General features: G+C 49.9%; 9 protein-coding genes across 9 annotated transcripts; 4 read left to right on the top strand and 5 right to left on the bottom strand.

The window, feature by feature from the left end:
• Positions 1 to 706: 706 nt before the first annotated feature.
• On the top strand, positions 707 to 4,207 carry J7T55_014949 (uncharacterized protein; the record flags this gene model as incomplete). Its single annotated transcript, XM_053135267.1, has 4 exons — positions 707 to 1,182; positions 1,258 to 3,593; positions 3,852 to 4,052; positions 4,161 to 4,207. 4 exons carry the CDS (start codon positions 707 to 709, stop codon positions 4,205 to 4,207), a joined length of 3,060 nt encoding a protein of 1,019 aa, XP_052987036.1.
• A 153-nt stretch (positions 4,208 to 4,360) lies between these two features.
• J7T55_014948 (uncharacterized protein) lies at positions 4,361 to 5,480 on the bottom strand (the record flags this gene model as incomplete). The annotated part of the gene is made up of 4 exons (XM_053135266.1): positions 4,361 to 4,454; positions 4,649 to 4,762; positions 5,028 to 5,118; positions 5,186 to 5,480. The coding sequence occupies 4 exons, from the start codon at positions 5,478 to 5,480 to the stop codon at positions 4,361 to 4,363; spliced, it is 594 nt and encodes a 197-aa protein (XP_052987035.1).
• Positions 5,481 to 5,939: 459 nt separating this feature from the next.
• Positions 5,940 to 6,296, top strand: J7T55_014947 (uncharacterized protein; the record flags this gene model as incomplete). Its single annotated transcript, XM_053135265.1, has 1 exon — positions 5,940 to 6,296. One exon carries the CDS (start codon positions 5,940 to 5,942, stop codon positions 6,294 to 6,296), a length of 357 nt encoding a protein of 118 aa, XP_052987034.1.
• A 567-nt stretch (positions 6,297 to 6,863) lies between these two features.
• On the bottom strand, positions 6,864 to 8,440 carry J7T55_014946 (uncharacterized protein; the record flags this gene model as incomplete). The annotated part of the gene is made up of 2 exons (XM_053135264.1): positions 6,864 to 7,063; positions 7,123 to 8,440. 2 exons carry the CDS (start codon positions 8,438 to 8,440, stop codon positions 6,864 to 6,866), a joined length of 1,518 nt encoding a protein of 505 aa, XP_052987033.1.
• Positions 8,441 to 8,901: 461 nt separating this feature from the next.
• On the bottom strand, positions 8,902 to 11,548 carry J7T55_014945 (uncharacterized protein; the record flags this gene model as incomplete). Its single annotated transcript, XM_053135263.1, has 9 exons — positions 8,902 to 9,087; positions 9,525 to 9,868; positions 10,032 to 10,178; positions 10,370 to 10,601; positions 10,664 to 10,895; positions 10,953 to 10,991; positions 11,108 to 11,203; positions 11,264 to 11,334; positions 11,393 to 11,548. The coding sequence occupies 9 exons, from the start codon at positions 11,546 to 11,548 to the stop codon at positions 8,902 to 8,904; spliced, it is 1,503 nt and encodes a 500-aa protein (XP_052987032.1).
• A 1,531-nt stretch (positions 11,549 to 13,079) lies between these two features.
• J7T55_014944 (uncharacterized protein) lies at positions 13,080 to 14,735 on the top strand (the record flags this gene model as incomplete). The annotated part of the gene is made up of 5 exons (XM_053135262.1): positions 13,080 to 13,135; positions 13,227 to 13,449; positions 13,512 to 13,616; positions 13,990 to 14,574; positions 14,715 to 14,735. The coding sequence occupies 5 exons, from the start codon at positions 13,080 to 13,082 to the stop codon at positions 14,733 to 14,735; spliced, it is 990 nt and encodes a 329-aa protein (XP_052987031.1).
• Positions 14,736 to 14,788: 53 nt separating this feature from the next.
• On the bottom strand, positions 14,789 to 15,964 carry J7T55_014943 (paf acetylhydrolase family protein; the record flags this gene model as incomplete). Its single annotated transcript, XM_053135261.1, has 1 exon — positions 14,789 to 15,964. One exon carries the CDS (start codon positions 15,962 to 15,964, stop codon positions 14,789 to 14,791), a length of 1,176 nt encoding a protein of 391 aa, XP_052987030.1.
• A 1,061-nt stretch (positions 15,965 to 17,025) lies between these two features.
• Positions 17,026 to 17,961, bottom strand: J7T55_014942 (uncharacterized protein; the record flags this gene model as incomplete). The annotated part of the gene is made up of 4 exons (XM_053135260.1): positions 17,026 to 17,441; positions 17,518 to 17,723; positions 17,794 to 17,869; positions 17,940 to 17,961. 4 exons carry the CDS (start codon positions 17,959 to 17,961, stop codon positions 17,026 to 17,028), a joined length of 720 nt encoding a protein of 239 aa, XP_052987029.1.
• Positions 17,962 to 19,953: 1,992 nt separating this feature from the next.
• On the top strand, positions 19,954 to 21,128 carry J7T55_014941 (amino acid transporter; the record flags this gene model as incomplete). The annotated part of the gene is made up of 4 exons (XM_053135259.1): positions 19,954 to 19,983; positions 20,031 to 20,627; positions 20,691 to 20,979; positions 21,085 to 21,128. The coding sequence occupies 4 exons, from the start codon at positions 19,954 to 19,956 to the stop codon at positions 21,126 to 21,128; spliced, it is 960 nt and encodes a 319-aa protein (XP_052987028.1).
• Positions 21,129 to 21,557: the final 429 nt, after the last annotated feature.

Genomic DNA, 21,557 nt, shown 5'->3' with positions numbered 1-21,557 from the left:
AGGTAGAAAAGAAACCATTTGAGTGTCTGTAAGGCTGAACAGGCTTGCCACTTCTCTTGGCTTTTACCACTGCTGAGCATAATTGGGCTTGAGACCGTGACTGTACGAAGTGCAGGGCAACATTTATTATATTTCATAATTACACCACAGACTCCGCCATCGCTAGCGTATGTACCTCTAGCTTCTGGTGGCAGTGCCGGCGAGTGGGTTTTGCTCATAGTCAATGCTGTGTCACCAAGATTCCCGCCTTCCTCTCAGCCCCCATGGATTCAGCTATTGCGAACATAAGCAGCAAGAGAGCTGACGGCAAATGAAAACCCCGCTTGGCCATGGATACTGAACAGCAGCATCTTCATTGGAGCCACGAGAGCCTGCAGCAACCACTTGTAGCACCACGTCCTATTTCCCGTGGAATTTTCAAAACTCTCGTTGGCAGTCGTATCTACCCTGTTTTCACCATCACTCCACTGCGCCACTGCACACCGACGATTAGTTGCCAGTGTGCTTGGGAGGTACGTGCCAGAAAAGCCCAATACCTTGAGGCGCAGTGCATGCTTTCTATTGAGGACAATTCATCAAGCTCCTGAACCCCAAATATTTCTGCGAAGTTTCCACGTCAGGAACCCCTTATCCGAACATTATCAGTCTGCTCTTACCAACCTGACCCCCTCTCCACGCAATCAGATGAAAATTATCTTCCATCGCGATGGATCCAGTAACGGCTATTTCATTGGCATCTAATGTCATTGCATTTGTCCAATTTGCGTCAGATCTTGTCAAATCCACCCGGGAGATACACGGGTCGACCACCGGCTGTGCTACGGATGTCAGATCATTGGACCAAATCTATAGCCGTCTGCGGATTTTAAGTGATACCCTCCAAACTACAAGATACGGGGACCGCTCAGCATCCAGAAACACAACTGAGGAATCCGGATATTTGGGAACTCACAACGTGGAGTCGATGAATATTCATGGCTTGGCAGCCTTGTGCAAAGGCGACTGTGATTCTCTCTTGGAGATTACGCGGCAATTGAAGTCAGGCTCCCCCTCGACGAGCAAATGGCGTAGTTTCCGAATCGCACTGAAGAAGGCATGGAAGCAAAAGGATATCACTGAACTGGAGCAACGGCTCAGCAAGGTTCAATCAACCATCACCTTGGAAACGTGCACATCGATGAAGTATGTCTCAGAACGTCTCCACGTGTCGTCGAATAACATCAGTCCTCGTGAATCTTGAACCTAACAAGAAACCAGCATGCTTCATTTGAACCACTCCCGTGATCTTGAAGTCTTGCGACATAGAAGTGAAGAACTACACGCAGATCAAAAAGCTGGACTGCAATATATTCTGAATTCTCTGGCAGATCTCAAAGCTAAGTTGGAGTTTGTGGGTGGGGACCCAAAGCGAATGATGACAGTTGACGAAGTCCGGAAGGTCGAGCAGCAGTTCAGCCGACTGAGGCTCTCGGAGACCGACATTGCGAAAGAACAGGCTATAATTAAGAGTCTCATGTTTCAAAGCCTGTCCGCTCGGTACGAAGCCATCCCAGAGGCACACCGTCAGACTTTCAAATGGGGCTTAGAAGACAGGGGTAATGACACAGAAAATTGCGACCTTTCAACCCGGAGCGAGTCTCTGGGACATTGGTTGCAGAATGGAGAGGGTGTGTTCTGGGTTTCAGGAAAGCCCGGCTCTGGGAAATCCACCCTCATGAAGTTTATCAGCACAGAGCCAAGAACAATGGACCTACTCTCCAGATGGGCGTTTCCAAAAAAGGCTGTCATCGTTAACCACTATTTCTGGAACGGTGGAACGCCAATGCAAAGATCTCTCCACGGCCTTCTACAGACGCTCCTACATGAAGTTGTTCGACAGTGTCCTCGTATTATCCAGACCATCTGTCCGGCCCATTGGGCCAGCCCATCGCTATCCTGGACCATCTCAACACTGAGGACATCTTTCGAGATTTTCGTCAGCCGCTGCGAAGATATCGATTTAAAGTTTTGTTTCTTTATCGATGGCTTGGATGAGCATGATGGCGATCACGCAGAATTATGCAAAATCTTCAGCGGCATTGCCAAGTCTGTCAACATAAAGGTTTGCCTTTCTAGTCGGCCTTGGAACGTATACGATGAAGCCTTCGGACATGGAACGGCCAAACTTCATGTTCATGAGTTGACGAAGATGGACATCAGAAGTTATGCGGCAAGCCGCTTGCATGGACATCCTCGGTGGAACTTGGTAATCACCAATTTGGAGGATGGACAGTGGCTGGTTGACCAGATAACAGACAGAGCGTGGGGTGTCTTTCTTTGGGCCACTCTCGTCACCAAACTGCTCCTGGACGGTCTTACAAATCGAGACCGTTTCTCGGATATGCGACGTCGGCTGGATAGCTTCCCCACTGAGCTCGAACCCTTCTTCATGAAGATATTAACATCAGTCGAGCCATTCTATCGCAGCAAGACGGCAACAATGCTACTCATGGCACTGGCAGCGAAAGATCCTCTGCACTACCTCTGTTACGAATTTCATGACCAGGAGTACGACGATAGAGCATACGCTTTGAAGATGGTATCCCAACCGTTGACCGAGGTCGAGCTAAAAGACATCAGGGAATCCACAACAAGTCGACTGGACAGCAGAACACGTGGGCTACTCGAAATTCCGCCGCAGAGCAATAATGTGACGTTCTTGCACCGCACAGTGATGGATTTCCTGAACAATGAGGTCATGAGACGGTACCTCCATGCTCAAGTCACTTCGACTTGGAACTTCGACGCTGATCTCAGCATTCTCAAAGCCCACCTGGCATTCATCAAGGCCATCCAAAGAAGAGGAGAAGTCAATCGTGTTCGTTTCGGCAAGTTTGAGATATTCAATAATTCGGCCGAGGATTCCTTCGAGGATTCCTTCGAGGATTCGGTCGAGGGTTCAGTCGAAGGTTCAGTCGAAGGTTCAGTCGAGGATTTATACGAAGATATCGTTGAGGAAATCGATGCAAGTGAATGTGAAGGAGTGACGTTTGACACAATCACAAGCAAGGCACTTGTGTATGGTGCTCGTGTCGACGCCGAGAGCCGTTCGGATCTAAGTGAGGAATTGACTCAGATCTTTGAAGAGATGGAGAGAGTGTTAATGCAATGTGAATTCGCCATTGAGGATGGCTGTCATGCCGACGCCCACTTCCGGGAGCAGCTTGTCATTTCACAAGCATTCAACTACTTGGACAGAAAGATTCTCGAGGATCCAGCGTACGTTCGCAATCTGGGAGGGGACCTGGCTATGCACTTGGTATGGCATTGCTACAACATTCCAGAGAGGGCCATATCACCGGGTGGGATGGTAGCGGTGGATAAAAATGCTGATCTTTTCCGGACGGGCTTGAGGATTCTTCGGCGGTCCGTGGAAGCTCATTTCATTGATCCTGCTAGGATGGAACACAATGGGGCCACTGCGTGGTCCAGTCTTCTCAGTCTTCTGGTCCGAGCATCTCCACAACGCCGGCTGCTCCTAATTGGGTTGCTGGAGAACGACATAATTCTTAATCTTCTACAACAGGGAGCTGATCCAACTGCTAATCTTGATCGTCAGTCTAAAGGAAATCGCGCCGTGGCCTGGTCAACATTCCTTTTCTGTTCTTTTGACATCCCCCGAGTGGAGACAATTCGACGGGCCTATCTAAGAACGTTGAGCAGCTTTCTAGGACCAGGAGTGAAACTCTCTTCAGCGACTGAGACTAGTACTGAAAGAAGCCTAATTCGTGGACACTTTCTGGATCCCTTGAAGAATATTGCCTACTCTGGTGAGCTAGATGTGCTCGATTTTCCTTTTATGTGCGGAATAGCAAATATGCTGGTGAAGAAGGCGGAAGGCTCGACCTGTCTCGTCAAAGGCATCCAGGAGGCCGTACGAGGTGTAATGAGCCCTGAAAAATATGAGTCCCTGAGCTTAGAGTACCCAGATCTGGTTCCTGACAAGGGCAGAAAACGGAAGTCGAAGGCGATGGCCATTGGCGATGACACAGTGGGCGACTCTGAGCTGGAAAGTAGGTTGCGGAAGAAATTAAGAGGCCCATAATCGACGAAGCGATTGTGAACGCAATACAATATTTTAGAGATATTTGAACAGACTATTGTGACTGGGAATAATCAAGATACCGTTGAGGTAATGAAAATCGCCGTTCGACATCACGAGTTCTGAAATCAATCTGCAACGAATGCTTCCCATTTGAGCCAGCGAAATCACTTAGGAAGTAGGTTTTGAGGTAGTTTTACAAATTGGTTCTCGGCTCTTCGAACTACACTAATCCCTCAAAATGCGCCTAATCCTGAGGTCGACGTCGTCACTTTCCACTTAGAAGACGAGGTGTGCGGCGACTGGACCAGCGTCGCACGGCGGCGCCCGGCACAGGACGCCTCGCTTGCCATTTTCTGTCATTGGCCAATCGCTATTGGAGGTATTGATAATGGACTTTCCTCGGAGGGTGGGTGATGGACCGTCCTGCCGCCCCAATTGACCAACATAGGTGGGCAAGCACATCATGCATGCAAATGCAGGGCCCGTTGGGCCGCAACACCATCTCCACCCAACCCCTCCTCCTGTCGTTGGTTTATGCCCGTATACGGAACATCAGTGGCTCACGTTAAGATGTCTTGGATGTTGTGTATCGGAACAGTAACGATGACAAGCACTCCCATTCCCAAGTAGGAAGAGTAGACATATCGGGGCTGCAAGATGGACACTGTGTTGAAGATCCTGGAGAGACCAATGGGCTGCCATTCTTTCCGCCAACTTTCCACACAAAGTCGCAAAGCATGGTGGGAGGCATAACGATCAGACAGTCCTTTCAAGTCAAGCCTCAGGGAAACATTTGGCGTACGCAGGTAGTACAGCAGGTAGAGCTGGCCACATGATGTGCGTAAATCCTGCCGATTATTACGTGGACGAAGAAGCTCAGCGGTTATTCTATAGTAGTTGGCCCACGCCGACGGGAAGCCGCATGTGCTGACATGGGACGAACAGGGCATGGAGTAAATATCCGTCCTTCCGGCTTGATAAGCCGGAACGAGAATCCACGAGTTGCAAAATGATATTGAGCTCCTTGTGAGTGTCTTTCCGAAGCACAGAAACTCCACTGATGTTATGGGGACCACCGACCAACCCAACACACTGTCGTACCGCTAGAAGTTTCCCCATTCTCAATGGCCATTTCGTGATGACCAGAAGCCAACCCCGGCGCGGCGTGGGACAGCTGCAGTAGCTCGGCGCTGTAAGTCGTCACTAATCGACAGCTGGAGCCAAGCAGGAGGCTCGAGACCTGCAGGCCCATCGAATCAGTGGGGGAACGCCTTAGATTTGCGGTGCCACCTGCAAGCACGTCTGCATATTGCCCCGCTTCATCATTCCATTCGCTCTCGAAACACAAGTACAGTCTCTCCATTCTCCATCCCATGTGCGCGACTTCAAAGTCCATTGTGAAACTCGCAAGTAAAAGGCCATCACAATATCAAAAGGAGTTGCAGATGAGTGCCACATGACTGGCGTGGAACTCGCATGGAAGGATCTCGGTTCGCCCTGTGTGAGGTGTCATATTCAAGTCTCTCTGCCGCCAAGCACGGCGAACGGTGCCCAGGTGGGTAGCACGTAGGCGGTTCCTACACACTGGCCGCCGGGCCGCAAGGAAGATGGGATGGCAGGTCGCTAGAGAAAAAGTTTAAAAGTTGAGCTCGGAGCCTCCCCGGTCGCCCCTGAATTCAATGGGCGTGTCTTTTCCGTTTCTGCTTCTCTTTTTCATTCTTCCACGTGTGCTTCACTTCGCTTAACATCGTATAGACATGTCGTTTGCATCTCCACTCGGCATCACCTCGTGGGTATCTCATCCTCTTAGCAAGTTGCTAGAGCATAAGAATAGATCCTTAACAACAAGCATTGGATGTATATCCCGCTCCCCTCCCGTCCGCCCACTTTTACCCCACCGCCCTCCGCGCGGGCCGTCACGGCGCCCTCCGGCGTGTCGCGCTTCACAGCATGGACGGAACTGCGGAAGAGGGACACCACCTCAAGCACAAACACTACAATCGGCATCGTAGTCGGCGTTCTGCTTGCAATCTTCATTATTGCAAGCGTGGTGTTCCTGTATCGATACCGCTACACGGTGCGCTTTCGTAGCAAACGGCGACGACATCATCGGCATCACAGCTCCAAGAGCTCAAAGACGTCTTCCGAGGGTGCGGGTGCTCCTCCACCTCCACCGCCGGCGCCGGCTGCGGATGCCGAGCCGCCGGCGTGAACAGGATCATTCGGAAGGGGGGCGGGGGGGGGGAGGAGGCTTGTCTAGGCATGGCGATCATGGTTCATTCCAGCAGTCTTTAGTGGTGTTGTGTTTCCAATCAGATGTATGATGACGGGGCCATGGCAGCCGGCGTTATTGGAGTTTGGGTCATGCAGTCGAAATGTTCTTTTGACATGGACTGTCCAAGTCTTGTTCTGCTTTGGGGAAGTCAATGGAATAAGGGAAGGGGTTCGACTCTCATGATGATTCAACGTTCATACAGCATGGAGCAAAGCGGTTGAAGTTTTGAAAATGTTCAGATTTGTTTACATACAGTCACCATCAATGGCCGGGATCTACGCGCGTGTTATTCGGACAGATCATATGTCTATTGGAATCTGGAGCAGTAAACCCAGGTCAGAGCTCAAGGCATCGAGAAAAGACACTCGGAGTTGTGAAATGCAATACGCCACAATATGCGATTTCGATGAAACCGGATGATTCAAATCCATCCGAACCATTACTTATGGACTCGATCTCGATTGCTGAAAGAGGCTACTTATGACTTGGTTCTCAACATGTAGATCACAAGGGAGTTACTTCAAGCATCAGTTTTCCCCCTCTCGGAGCAACGGTAAATTGGTCATCCATCTCCATGTCGTTGTCACTCATCTCAGCGGAGAAAGACAGACGAGCAGTCCGCACCACCTTGCTAACCACAACATGCAGCTCACACCATGCTAAATTCTGACCGATACAATTCCGGCGTCCTAGACTGAAGGGAGCTTTCGGGGTGAGATTAGCATAGAATACACAAGAGGGTAGGGAAGCGCCGATGACTTACTCAAAGCAGCGTCCATGTCTTCGTTATTCGTGCCTCCTAGCCATCTTTCCGGTATGAAAGCTTCCGGGTCTGGGAAAATGAGAGGATTCCTGTGGTGGACGTAGTTTTGCATTCCTACTGTGACACCAGGAGGAAGCTGCAAGCCGTCGATGTGGACAGGCTGGTCGAGTATGCGAGGCAGCGTCGAGATTATGGTCGGGTACAGGCGCAAAGTCTCCTTGATGACGGCATTGAGATACGGTGCCCCACGCAGTACAGACAGGTCATCCGGGTCAGATTCTGCGATGACCTCTTGCCGTAGACGCTCCTGGATGTGTTGATGCTGAGGCAAGGAGATGGCGTAGAACAGATATGTCAGAGTGGATGACGTGGTGCCGCTTCCAGCTAGCATGATGCCCATGGCCTCCTCAACGAACTCCGCCTCGCTGAGTTGGCGTCTCAGCCACCCGTCGACTCCGTCCCTAAAAGGTGCCAGGAGGTAATCTTGGATGTCCTCGGAGTCTTTTCGGTCCATGTACTCTCGCACCATCTGACGGCTGCACTCATACCAGTAATTATGCGCACTGTATACTGCCCCTATGCGGCCTGGTACCTTGGTATTCCAACTGGCATCTTTCAGAGGCGGGAAAATAGAGTTGAAAATGAATCTGGGACCGCTCGTTTCCATGGCCTTGAGGACGGACAGCGCGTCGGTGCGAGTGCTAAAATCTTTGGCAAATCCCGCGGCACAAACCACCTCGAAGCTGAACAGGGCAAAAAGCTCGTACGCGTCCACCGTCCCATGCCGCGAAGTAGTCGCGTCGGCGAGCAAGCGATCTGTTAGAAGCTGAGCTTTATTCCGTATAATGTGCTCCAGTTTGTGCATTGACTGCAGGGAGTACGGCGCCGCCACAAGCTTCCTGCGCGCCGCGTGCTGCTCTCGATTGACCATCTGGAATATATTGTCAAGGCCTGTGAAACTGGCAGCACCGTAAAAGCTCGGGTCTTTGTGACTGGTCTTTGGGTTTGAGTATATGGTTCGATAGTGCTTTGGATCTGCCACCGATGCCTCACCGGGTGCGATTCGAATCACAGGACCATACTGCTTATGCAGTTCATATAGCCATTGCGCTCGTCGGCCCTTGAAGGCAGCAATGCTGAGTGGCAGCCCCGTCAGCCGTGAGGAAAAGGGCCCTGGTAGGTGTCGCAAACTACCAAATGTGACAATCACAATGAGTCGTAGGAAAGCAGCAAAGACAGCGGCTGCAATGAGAAGCGCTGCTTGCTCGCTAGCTGGTTTCTTTCGAAGCTCCGAAATGATTGAGGATGCTGAAGCCATCGGGACAGTTCAAGGTCTTCGTACGATTGCGCGGGAGGAGTTTCACAAATCTTGGTGGTCTAGCTACTAAAATGGCTTCTCAAAGAGAGAACGATCAGATGCAGTCATACGCTCATCTACCAATGATAGAAATCTAATAAGTTCAGTTCTCAAAAGTATTGTACTTTATGAGCCATGTCCACGATGCCCGGCCCCACCCCCTCCCGGTCCCTGACATTCACCGCGAATTTATGACCCCGACTCCTTCTCCGAAACACTGGTGTGCTTTCTGCACGTACTCTCTAGCCTGTTGGCCTAGTCTATACAACAACCAAAAAGACAGCAGGCTGAGTCCACACAATGATGTATTTCAAATCAGGTGGTGTTCTCACCACACCTTCACATATTCTTTTGAAGACCGCAGCCAGGATGCTACGGATTCGGGAGGGTGTTCAAACCTTGGTCGTCCGAAGCTTTACAATTCATAAACCAAGATCAGTTGTGGAGGTGAGGTGTACGGTCGTGTTCGTGATCGAGTTGTATTTCCGACCACGCTGCTTTGGTGGATGTGGGGCCGATTCTCTCGTAGGCGGAGTGAAGGTTAATTCCGCCTCGGTCTTGATTCGTGCACATACGTCATGAGACATTGCCTTTCGACTCGTTATCTGCTGAGCATTGGAAAGAGAAATTGAAGTCAGTGTTCGTCGGTGGGGACAAGGCGAAAGACTGTTTGCTAAGGTGAACAGCCATGTTCATCCATCAATGGTTTGGTACACACAACGACGCTGGCGATGAATTGAGACAGACTAACGCTAGATCGTAATTCATTTACTCAGTCCATCTTTCTAACATACTCCACAGGGCCGTCGTAGTGTCTCTTTCCCCTGAATAGATAGTAGACTGTAGAAAGCAGAACTACCACGCCATATATCAAAATGTTCCAGTTCATGCTAGCTGCATCGGGGTGGGGCAAAGAAGGGAAGAAAGCCAGTATGAAGAAAAATACTAGGAACGCCATGGATATTATATTGACAAGCAAACCCCATCTGCCCAGATTGAACTTAGAGGGAAGCAAGGGTTGGTTGGTACATCGGCGCCAGATTACACAGCCAATCGAGCAAATGTAACTGGACAACATGGCGTTGATTTGCAGGCCAGTGATGGAGTTTAAGGCAGTTGCAGACCCGAGGTTGATAAGAGACAGGGCGCTGGTGAACACAAAAGTGAATATCAGCGCATTGAGGGGAATGTCCCAGCCAGGGCGAACCGTGGCAAACCATGTGCTGAAGGGGAGGCCTCGGTCCCGCGCGAATGCATACAGCTGACGGGAGCTTGTGGCGACGAATGTCAACAGTCCGAAGAAGAACATTATCGTGATAAAGACAGACATGGCGGTGGCTCCTCTCGTTGACTTGACCGCGTTGTAAAAGACCTGCATGAACGGATATCCTGTTCAATGATGGTCAGTGACTGAGTGGTCCGCACACACAGCAAAAATGGCCACGAAGTTTGACATGGAGAGATGGAAAGAGGTGTCTAATAGAGGCGAATCCTGAAGAGAGGGCAAGCGGGGTGAGATGGAATTATGCAGGCGAAGATAGAGATATCTCACCTGTTGAGCTATTGAGAACCTCCTCGAGATCCCCAACACAGAAGCAGAACGTGATAGTTATGATCCAGGCGAGGGCTCCGTTGACTATAGTCGTCCAGATCATACACTTCGGAAGCGTCTTGCCGGCGTCTCGAAGCTCTTCGGACACTGCAGCATCTGGAGTCAGCCACCAACGAACCTAAGCAGAAGCTAGGGAGGAATAATTAGGCCACCATGTGCCCATGGCCTGTCTCAGAATCTGCAGGCTGACAAAGGCTTTGACGCAAGTAATCAAACAGACCACAGACGGCAGGTGTTTGTTCGTGAAAGGATTAAAATCGTATCCGGAAGCTTCTTACTATGCACGGCAGCGTCTCCTCCAATAAGAGGATATATGCCACTTGTGATGCCAATGAGTGCGGATCCGCCGAGGCTATTCCAATCGCCACCATCATTGAAATGAGTAAAGACTTGCTTAGGTGAACGGTTTACAGGAGCAAGCACCCAAAGCGTGACCAAGATACCAAAGAAGGCAAAGATGTGTATGACAAGAATGATGGCCTCGATCAGAGGCAACTTCCTTGCCAACACCTAGCACATGTCAGCAATTCTCTCGATAATGTATTCCAGAGGCTTGGTCTCGACCACCATACCGTGTTGAACATAATTGCACACGCCGAGACGGCTATAGTGAGCAGAGTTCCATGCCAGCGCTCATAGGAGTAGTCGGGGTTGTTCAGTGCAATGAGTCCTTGGATTTGCGTCCCCACGAGATATGCGCCTGAAGTGCAGCCGACCTGCCAAGCCAGGACACAAAGCCATCCCATAAGATAACTGATGAATTTCTGGTAGTCTTTCGGGGCAAATTCGGACACCCAGTGATATCTGGATCATTTTTAGCGGCCTCGTGCGTTGAATCTTTGTATACAGCAGTGGACATACTGGCCACCCACAGTGGGCATCATAGATCCCATTTCCGCCCTGAAGAAGCCGAAGTCAGTATGACGGTAATGGAGGAAGATTTTTGAGGCCTTCGATTATGCGAAGCTTCATATGCCATTTTCTGAGCGGAACCGTGGTGTGAGTGAAAGACATACATTGACGTGTTGATGAAGATGAAGGCAACCCAGCAGATGAAGAACATCCAAATTAAACCAGCAGTACCGCCATTTACAAGGCCGATATTGGACACGCTGTACATATAGACTTAGTCACATGTTATCGTAGCTTTCAAGGCAACACGATTCTCAAACCTAAGTATGCTCTCCCATGATGCCATGAGGATCATAGTGAAGCCAAACATGGAAATGAATCGAAAGTTCCTCTGCGTAGCGTCAGAATCTGGAATACCATGACCAGGGAAGACCGTCAGAGTTACTGACCCTCAACTCCTGTTTCTTGCCCATCCGAAACATATTGGCTCGGTCGTCCGAGGTGCCCGTCTTCTCGTCCACGGCACTGCCGCCGAGTGCCTGACGGAGGGACAGCTCAGCCGAGTCATTGTCGACCTGCCCAGCGACCTTGACATTCGAGGCCATCGCGATCGAGTCTCACTGTTCTGGTTGGCTTCTAACAGTAAGTTGCCACGACTCAGGCAGGAAGACGATGGTGAGGGTAAGCAACAAGATGCCGAGCTCTTCAGGGGCATGTGATATATCACTATTCCTCTGCGCGTAGCGGACACACACAGGCATGTAACACTCTAAATGGGTTGGCTCGATCAGACTGCCGGGTTTGGATACTAAAGCGAGCTTGCTGCACAACGACCCACCTAATAGCCCTGCTCCCGACCCCATCCAAAGGACCTGGCTTTGGTACGGGGAAATCAACAAGCATTCAGCGCATTATTGCGCAAGAAATTCCGTCAGACGGGACCAGAGGGTGAACAAAATCCGCTTATTTCCGGAATTGACAGAATGAGTATGCTACCTTTTGTTCACGTCCCCAGGGTTCCGGTAAATCCTCCGTTGCACAACTCCTGAAAAATTCAGCGACTCATACCCTGCAACGGATCTCAATAAACACGTCATTCAATTGGCTACTGTATCGTAATTTTGACAAGACCACGACCAGATCCGAGATGCTCCCTGACGCGTAACCTGCACTTATCACTGCGATCGCCAGGCGCGCCTTGAGCGATTTGCTAGGCGAGCAGTGGAAACTTTCCACCCACCGTCCCCGCTCTTTCTGGTTCGCAACTTTGAATACAAGGGCCTCCTTGCATTGACCCGAGAGGATTCAAAGCCGGAGGAGATGTCCGTTTGACTTGTCAATTTGTAAGGAACTCTGTTCTTTACCATCTTCTCATGCAGCAGACTACTGCATGGTACCGTGGTTTGGGGCTGAGCACATGACCCTCTTGGAGTGCACGCAGCATAGTGAAGCTGAAGACCCTGCTATATCTGCAACACGAAGGACAAAGACAAGCGCCTGTTGGGACGCCGAACACCACTCAAGCCTGATCTGCGAGTAAAGACCCATCTGCGTCCTTCAGCTGGACATTAACGACCATTTGAGTTTGAGCGACTGGAGATTGGGGCACGTGGAACATCCGTATCCAAGCCGGATCGACAAGAACGACCCCCACACGTCAAATTTTGGCCTGTGGATTCCACCACATGCGTGGCTAGCTTCTCGGAGATCTTATTCGAAAGCTGAAATTTTTACTGGGAAGCGTTGAAAGCCCCGTCTACGACGCTCCCAGTGACCTGTCACATCATATCTGCCTCTTAATAAAAGCACGGAGGCCAGCTTTATGCGCCCATCGGTGAGCATAAGTTGCCGAGGGTCGGTAAGGTACCGGGCAATGATAGATGGCCCACCGGGCTTCTGTACCACAGTACGCCTACGATGTTGCCTAATGAAGACCTGAATCAGTGATGATCCGCCGCAGAACACAGCTGGTCCAACCTGTCGGACCGTGGTACTCGCCCTGTATCTTCCTTGAGTATATTCAACGTGTCAAACTCATTATCCTATCTCTCCCTCAAGCAAAATCATCTCAGTCATCAGTTGTTAATGTATCCCTGACGTGTATCATGGCGCGCTTTTGACTATCGAAACGGAAGCATGTGTCCTTTCCCCCAAGGATACAAGACACTCAACCCGCTGTCGGCCGGTGGGCGGTAAGAGCCTATCATCCCGCACGGCCGACCTGCGTTGGCCGATCTGTCTCCATCGTTTATATACGGTCGAGGAACCCCCATAATCAAGCAGCACAGGGCGGAATGCTTGCTCTGGCTTCTCTGAAATCATGAGCTCGCACGATCTTGGTGGTGGGACGGTTCAATTCTCGCCAATTGGACATAATGACCATGCTGGCTATCTCTGGATCGTGACCATCTTGGGCATGGTATATACCAGCTTTTCGGGGTTGGCTAGAGGTCTCATCAAACGAGGTGTTTATGGCGCCGATGATTATCTGATTGGATTTGCCACGGTAAGGATGACCATTGGGTCGAGTTCGAGCTGTGTCACGAGACTAACCTTGTTGTTCCCAAGCTTCTACTCTATATCCAGTCGGCAGTCGTCTTCCACGGGCTCAAGAGTGGTCTGGCAAAGTCAAATGAGATCGCTTCGGAGGATCAGTGGCCCATCGCTGGAAAAGTAGGTCGTCTACCGCAAATATATTCAATGCCATCAATGACCCACCGGAATTTTGTGCTGAGCTCCTCTTGTTCACAGACCTTCTTGACCTCCGAAATAATCTCTGTCGCGATACTTTGTCTGGCTAAATGTTCGGTTGCCTCGCTAATACGCCGAGTGTTCACGTTCGATGTCGATGCGACTTGGATGATGTGCATGGGGGCCTTGGGATTCAGTGCCGTCTGGGGTCTTGCGTCTATTACTGGAATCGCAGTCGACTGCAATCCCGAGACAACACTGACAATGGCACATTCTCGCCAGTGTCCGGAACAGGCAAGTCACCTAGCACAAGCCCCTACACTAGAAGCTGTATCTAATTGTGGGAGCGAAATAGTTCCTTCGCTGGCAGATTATAACAGCGTTTGACATCATCACAGAGATAATCATCTGTTCCTTACCAGTCGTCTTCGTGTGGTCCAACACTATGTCGTTCTGGCTGAAGTTCCAAGTCTTCCTTGCCTTTGCATTCCGTCTGCCATTGATCGCCCTTTCTGTTGCCCATCTCAACCTGTTCGAACAATATCTGGAATCGAACCAACCACTATTCGAGATATCGGGGACTCTCCTTCTACAACAAGTGATGCTCACATACTCACTCATTTCCGCGACAATTCCGAACCTCAAGAGCTTCATGAAATCATTCTCCACCGGTCTCGGCGTCTCTTTCGGTTTTATGGACAAGGACCTCGACACCTCGTCTGAAGCTTATGCTCTTCAAGCATTGACCACACTGTCCGGGAGGCGAAGAAATCGATCTGAAGAAATGCCCACTGAGCACATCTACGACGGAATTCATGATTCAGATGCTAGCCAACAACCTGTACTACGACCAAGATCGGTATTACACGAGGTCACCATCCATCACAGCCCCGATCGCAGGTCCGATAATGAGAGCAATGCAACAGATGACGGACGAGGTGTCAGTAGATGCGGTAGTAGGGACATGATCATAAAAAAAGAAGTTCAGTGGAATGTATATCATGAGCCAGCATAAATTAGTGCTGCTTGTTACATTGAGTCTTATTTTCAGCCGTTACTTTTTGGAACTTTGGTGTTCAGCGTGAACAAGACAAGACGTAGACGAAGGTCATCGTCAAACCTACCCTGGGTTAAAACTCTTCCAGTTTTTTAACTCAGTTTTTTGAAGTTCCATCTTCCCCCGCAACAAGAACCGTCTCTGGGTAGAATAAATCAGGCTCGTCAAACAATTCACCCTGGTCCTTGCCCCATAGTGTCCAGTTGAAGAACGCCGCAACAAGTGACGTCTCAACCTTAACCATCCTCTCGCTGTTGATATTGCCAGTGTTGGGATGCACCGGAGGGTTCAGCTCCTTCCAGAACGTGACATCACTCCAATCCGAATGAAGAGTTCCATTGACCTCTATCACACGCCACCAATCCGTTTGTGCGTCGATATACCTGTTCCAACTTGTATCGAGGGAAACTAAGTGTCCTTCGAACCCGAGCAGCAGCGACGGACGCGCCACGTCTGCATCCGAGCCATTCAGCCTACCCCAAAACGACCCATCCAGGTTGATACCCGAGGGGACCAAGCTCTGGTCGACCAGCTGCGCAAACGCGAGGGCAGCCGCCCCGCCGATGGAGTGGCCGAATGTTCCGAATCGGTCCGTCGTAGAGGCGAAACCGAGCTTCTTGGCTATCTTGGGCCACACATCGATGAAAGCAAAAGTGTCATTTATGCGGTGATCGATCGCGGTCAGTGCCTCCTCCGTGCTCCAGGCGTACTCGAGGGGTGGTCCATAGTACTCGCTGCCGTTAGGGTACAGAACGTATGGTTGCTCGTATGTGTGGTCGAATGCAGCGACTGTGAATCCCTTGGAAGCTAGCTCTGAGAGCAAGAGGGTGTAACATTCGCAGGGCGGGCCCCCAAGTCCTGGTCCGAAAAGCAAGGTTGGCGAGTCGGACCCTTCATTTTTGAGTATGTTGTCGGCAAAAGGTGCATCCCATTGGACACGGGTCGTGAAGTTGGCCAGTGTACCGTTCGGGAACTGGAAATACTCCTCAAACTGCTTTGCGGTGACTTGTGTCAAGTATGGTGTTATTCCAGGGATATCAGGCTTTTTCAATGTCGGGTAAAATAGCGTCACCAGAAAAGAGGTGCTAACGTTCCCGGGAGCGAACACGTCCGGTTCATTGATGGCAATAACCTGCTTAGTTGCACCGACATTGTATGTTCCTGAATATGGTGGGATCTCCACAGCCAAAGCTGATGATAAAAACCCAGAGGTGGCGAAGAACAACGGCAAGGCCTTGCTCAAGAGGCGGGTTGGTGACGACCAAGATGTCATGCTGGGCTTGAAATACTACAATGCCTTGCCTGAAGCTCGAGGTAGAGCGGAGGAGAAACACTGGCATCCAAGAGCAATTATATTTCTAGAATCACGCGTTCCGTGTCAGTTGGTTGAAATGCGAGCGTCAGCAGACTGGCAGGATTCAAATCCCAGCAGCCATTTCCATCAGTGACCTTCCTCTTATGGCGGTAATAATCGAATAGCTTCGCTATGCAGTCAGCATATGGAGCATATAGAGCACCAGCACGGACATCAGGTGTTAGTTTGTGGGACAAGCATCCTCCAAGTATTGCATCATTGGCTATCATTGCTTTGCTGTTTGTCTGCGGCCCGAAGAATCCGAGGATTCGGGACGCCGTCGCTCTTTTTCTTCGTAAATACTCACAACTTGGTCGCTTAGATACAGGTGCTTACTTTTCGATATATGTCTTTATCAGAATATTTTGAAGTATATATTTCATATAATTCTTGTTTGGCCATTGACTGAAAGGAGAGGGAGAGCCACGATGAACTCCAACGTTCTACAGCTTCCATCTAGGAAAGCTAATATCGGTCTTGGTGTCTATGCTAAACTATTTTTTCGAACTTACAATGGAAGCGACGCTTTCCTGGGCGAGAGATCCAAGCTTTTAATGAAGGCTTGTAAAAGGGTAGAGTCGAAGATCCGCGACGGATACTACAAAGCATCTATTGAAACTAGATGGGGACAATGGCTTGGGAGTCACACCGTATATGTAGAAAATGAGATTGGCGAACCTCAGGGATGAAACTCTGACAATGAAATTCCCAGCTGCCCAGGTGTCTCCTGAGAAGAGCTATGAATTGCCCTGAGGTGCCAACAATTAAATTTTCTGTACATAAGTAAATTAATGCGGTATCATAAAATTTGGCGGCGGAGTGAAATGGGAGCTCATGTATCAACCTAATCTACAATGGTACATGCTATGTCGTATATTGCTACACATCCTCGCCCCGGGCCCTCCGTACATCCACATCTCGCAGCAACGGATCCATAGCCTTTTCTTCCGCGAGCAGGACTCTGAACAATTCGTCATCACTCATATCATCATAATTTGGAGACCCTGTCGCTTTGCTTTCTGCTGATCGACACCCGTCGCTTCTTGTGCCAGAATGTAGGTCGCGGCGATGATGAAAACTAGAATGGCGATGATCACGGCGTTTGTGAGGAGAATCACCCTTTTGAGCCTGATCATACTGCGTAAATCGTGGACCTCGTCTCTCGCGCGAGGACTGTCGTTCGGAAGTGGCCCCATCGCGTCTCCCCGAAACTGACCAAGTCCTGGAGCGATCGTGAGATCCTTGTGTTGCCGCGTATCTTCTTCCTCGATTATCATACCCGTCTGATCTATTGCTATTACTGCTGCTGCTGCTGCTGCTATTTCCACTGATACTATGTCTTCTCCCGTGCCGCCTTGGTCGATGTCGATGTCGATGTCGACGCAGGTTGTGGGTTCTGTATTGCGGCCGGGTGCTTGACGGTGACCGCGTACCGAAACATTGACGCAATAAACGGCTCAAGCCTCCTCCACGCGCTTGAATATTGGCGGGTTGATTTTCAGGGACGTCAAGCTCAACATTCTCGTTTCTGGTCTTTGCAACTTCCGACCCATTCCCGGTGTTCTCTCCACTCCCGGTGTTCCCTCCACTCCCGGAAGCAGTTTCTTGGCTTGCATGCTCGGATGGGTGATCTGGCTTGGGACTTGTGTTCCTTTCTGTCTCAGTTACTGTATCATGACTGTTAGACCAATTACACTGCGAGCAAAACCATACTCACCAGTCAGGCAGCGTGAATGGCGTCCACGGACTCTGTGGGGACCTTGTATGTGAACTTCGGTCCGGGGATGGCGGTGACGTCGGCCATTTGGTTGGAACAATCGACATCTATGAGGAAGCGATACTCAGCAAGAACTTTTCAACGATGCCAAGATCATAGACCTAAAGAGATGCTCACCGTGGGCCGCATGGTCTATCATGCTTGGATCCGGTGGTAGCGCGGACGAGTGCCCAATCTTGTGTCTTCTGATTTTGACCCATTTTATTTTCAAAGTTAATTGCAAGGCTGAAAAATTCTTGGTATCTCACTCGGAGGAGTTGGATGCGAGGTATGCGAGGTATATAATATGAAAAGTCGTAAGTAGCCAATGTCACCCATCGTCATTATCATCGCAGAGTCACAGTGTGCAGAAAGCTTGAACTTGAGTTCAGTCACAGCAGTCACAGAAAGGCATACAGTAATCAAGAGACTTTAAAGAGTTCTGTATTTTATAATAGGCATGGTAATGGCAATTTGTTCCTTTTTGGACTTAGACTTGGTGGTTTTCATCATCTTCATCCTATCACGGTTTATTTGCTGGCAGATGCTCAAGCCCAGCAGCGCGCACGTGACTTATTTTGCCCTTATGGAAGGGAAACTAGAGGCATGGAGAACGCTGCGAGATGGCCTTGAAGTGACTTTCGCCTATGAATTACTCAATGGCCTGTAGCGAGAATGTAATAGATGATCACTTATTCATGTGCATATGTATCATTCAGTCCGCATCGAAGCATAATTGCCAACAGTGATATTTCACTAAGAGCGTTGTCCCATTGAAGTACATTCATGTCTATCATACCGAGAGAAAAAAAATAGCTTTAGTCCCAAACTGTGTCGAAAATGAGTCTTCTTATTGGAAATCCCCGTGATACCACTTTCGTCCCATGCAAGTTGGACCTGTCGTAAGTGGACGGCTTGGATTGCTAGGACACCGATTATAGGTGATAAGTCCCAAAACAAAACCCCATTCACAAATTCAGCACAGCCAGAGCTCAAAGTCATGACCGAAACTCTGAGATTAAATAATTGAAGTCAAGGACCATCGCTGCTTGTCAGGGACAGTTGCCGCTGAATTTAGAACGGCAGGCCCTTGCAGATCGACGAGGACCCACCCGAACCGGTGTCCGCCACTTCGGATGCACCCATATTTCAAATAAATGCCTGTGGGGATCCTGAACAAGATCAAGATTATATCAAGATCCATTGTGGTCAAGCTTTGTATTTTGAAACATTCCTTTCACTCAGCAATCATCAACGGCGAGATGTGGAAGCCCGGAATTCCTTGCTCCGAGAACAGAACAAAATGCCGTTGAAAGACCTTCCTTAATCAGGTCTGCTTCATGCCAAGGACACGTCAGCCTACCAGCCCTGCAACCGCATAAAGTTTCTTTCATGCAAGCGAGCGGCATGTGGTCGTGGCGTGGAACCTGATAAGGCACAGAGGTGGACATCGCTGAAGTACAGGTCACATTGGGGAACGCAAACTGCTGCTTTGAATTGAAGGAATTGAGCTGTGGATTCCTGGTCAGGCATTCTCCTGAAGCGGTCGGACGGTAGGTGGGCGGCGATCCCGAAGATAGTTTTCCGTCAACAGGGACGCGGAAGAATTATCCCTGATACCTTTCCATGAAATGGATAACCGGGTCAATATTTTAAGAAAGCTTTTCAGGATTGCTCCGCCTATTGTCCGGAATGGATCTTAAACGTAGTAATGGGTACCCTGGTCATTACGTGTACGAGAGGATCCGCGAGGCTGAGGCGGATGTAACACGAGAAGGATACCCAGGCCCGACCCGCAGAACTGACAGCCGCCCTTCTTGGTACAGACTCACATACGAATAATGCCGAATCCATAGCGGAGCCGGGATCGGTATAGACGTCCGGCGCCGAGATGAAATGGATTACTGAACAATTGTTGCAGGCCACAGTTGCTTGGTTCTTTTACTACTCCATTCGCCTTCTTATATGATCCGCTTGACAGACATGTTTCCTTCGTTCTTCCTTCCGGCTATCACTTGTAGTCCTGCCAGTCCTTACAGATATTTTCGGATAAAATGAGTCCCTCGCTTGCTAGATCGGCCTTCCTTGGCCTCTTATCACTTGCTGCACTGACTAGTGCTTCTCATCTTTCCACAAGAAACGAAACCAGTTCATGCACATCCTTGAATCAAAGGAAAGCCTGGTGAGGACACGCTTCCCACATAAACGTGTTGATTTTGTGTGTTACAGAGGCTGACGCATCACCACCACAGGCACGCCTTGACCGATGAAGAGAAGGCCGAGTACATCCGGGCCGAGAAATGTCTGATGTCCCAGCCAGCCCAGCTGGGCATCAATGGCACCAAGAACCGTTGGGACGAGCTGCAAATGGCACACATAATCATGTCCAACGACATCCACGACGTCGGGCAATTCTGGCCTTGGCACCGCTACTACATGCGCATCCATGAGGTGCTCCTGCAGCAAGAATGCAACTATACCGGTGCTCAGCCTTACTGGGATGAGCAGCGAGATGCCGACGCTGGCCCCGTCGAGGATGCCAGCGTTTTCGGCTCCGATGACCTTAGCTTTGGCTCTAACGGCCGCGAGGGCGACCGATGTGTCGTTGACGGGCCCTTTGCAAATTCGACGCTCCGCCTCGATCAAGCTTGGGGCGTGATAGAATATGAGGAGTACTGCTTGGGCCGCAACTTCACTGCGTCGTACTGGTCGTGGGCAAACAGTACCTACGCTGACACGTGCTTCGCGGCAACGACTTATGACGATGCATGGAGTTGCTATTCCGTGAAGCCTCACAGCTCCGCTCATCTGGCTGTTTCGGGAACAGTTAGTCTTCCACCATACCCGATCCTCCGCACCATTTGTACATGTAGCTGACCATACGAACAGCTCGAACTCCAAAGCGCCAGCCCTGGAGACCCTCTATTTTATCTGCATCACGCCAACGTCGACCGTCTCTGGTGGGAGTGGCAGCAAGCGAACCTGACCTATCGTCTTACGGACATGGGAGGACGCAATGTGCCAAGAGATGACCACTTGTTGAAGAACGAATGGATCGCCCCTACAGCTGCCATACTGGACTACGATGGAGATGATGGGAACGTCACGACATTGAACCATGTGCTTTGGATGTTGGATATTATGCCAAATGTCACTGTGGCTGATGTGATGGATATAAGTAAGTATAAGCCTTTTTCTGCTACGGTTTGCCTATCCGTCTTTTATTATAACATTCCAGAATTCATTGCTTCAGGTTGCGTAACATGTGACTAACGCATAACAGGAGGCGATACGATTTGTGCCGAGTATATTCATGAGGACGAATGAGCATGGTTCCTAAGGGCAGAATTATCATAGACTAAGAAGTACATATAGAAGGACGCCGCATTTATAGATCACGAGTGTATATAGTGAACTCGCAATGACCATGATTCCGCACATGTACATTTGACCAAGGATGCATCGAGTCTGACGGTCCCATACGATACTGGCAGAGTAAATCGCATCGTCTCGCAATATCGCTCACCGGGATAATAACTGAGAAGAGAACTCATAGAGTGTACAGTTCCGCTTCATCCAGTCTAATGTTTTCTTGCGGTCCCGTACTCAAGCAACACTTGAGAAGCAAGTTCAGACAAATTTTAGAGCTAATTAGTATGCAGAGAGTGTGGTGTCTAAGGTTCTAAAGGCCAATCATCAGACTCATGGCGAGATGAGGGTGTGAGCTAGCGGAGGCCTGAATGACATCACTTTTCC

The sequence above is a fragment of the Diaporthe amygdali genome (genome assembly GCF_026229845.1).
Source record: "Diaporthe amygdali strain CAA958 chromosome Unknown NODE_53_length_281289_cov_64_976018, whole genome shotgun sequence".
In the NCBI taxonomy this organism is placed as follows: Eukaryota; Fungi; Ascomycota; class Sordariomycetes; order Diaporthales; family Diaporthaceae; genus Diaporthe; species Diaporthe amygdali.
This window is presented reverse-complemented; position numbering and strand designations above follow the sequence as displayed.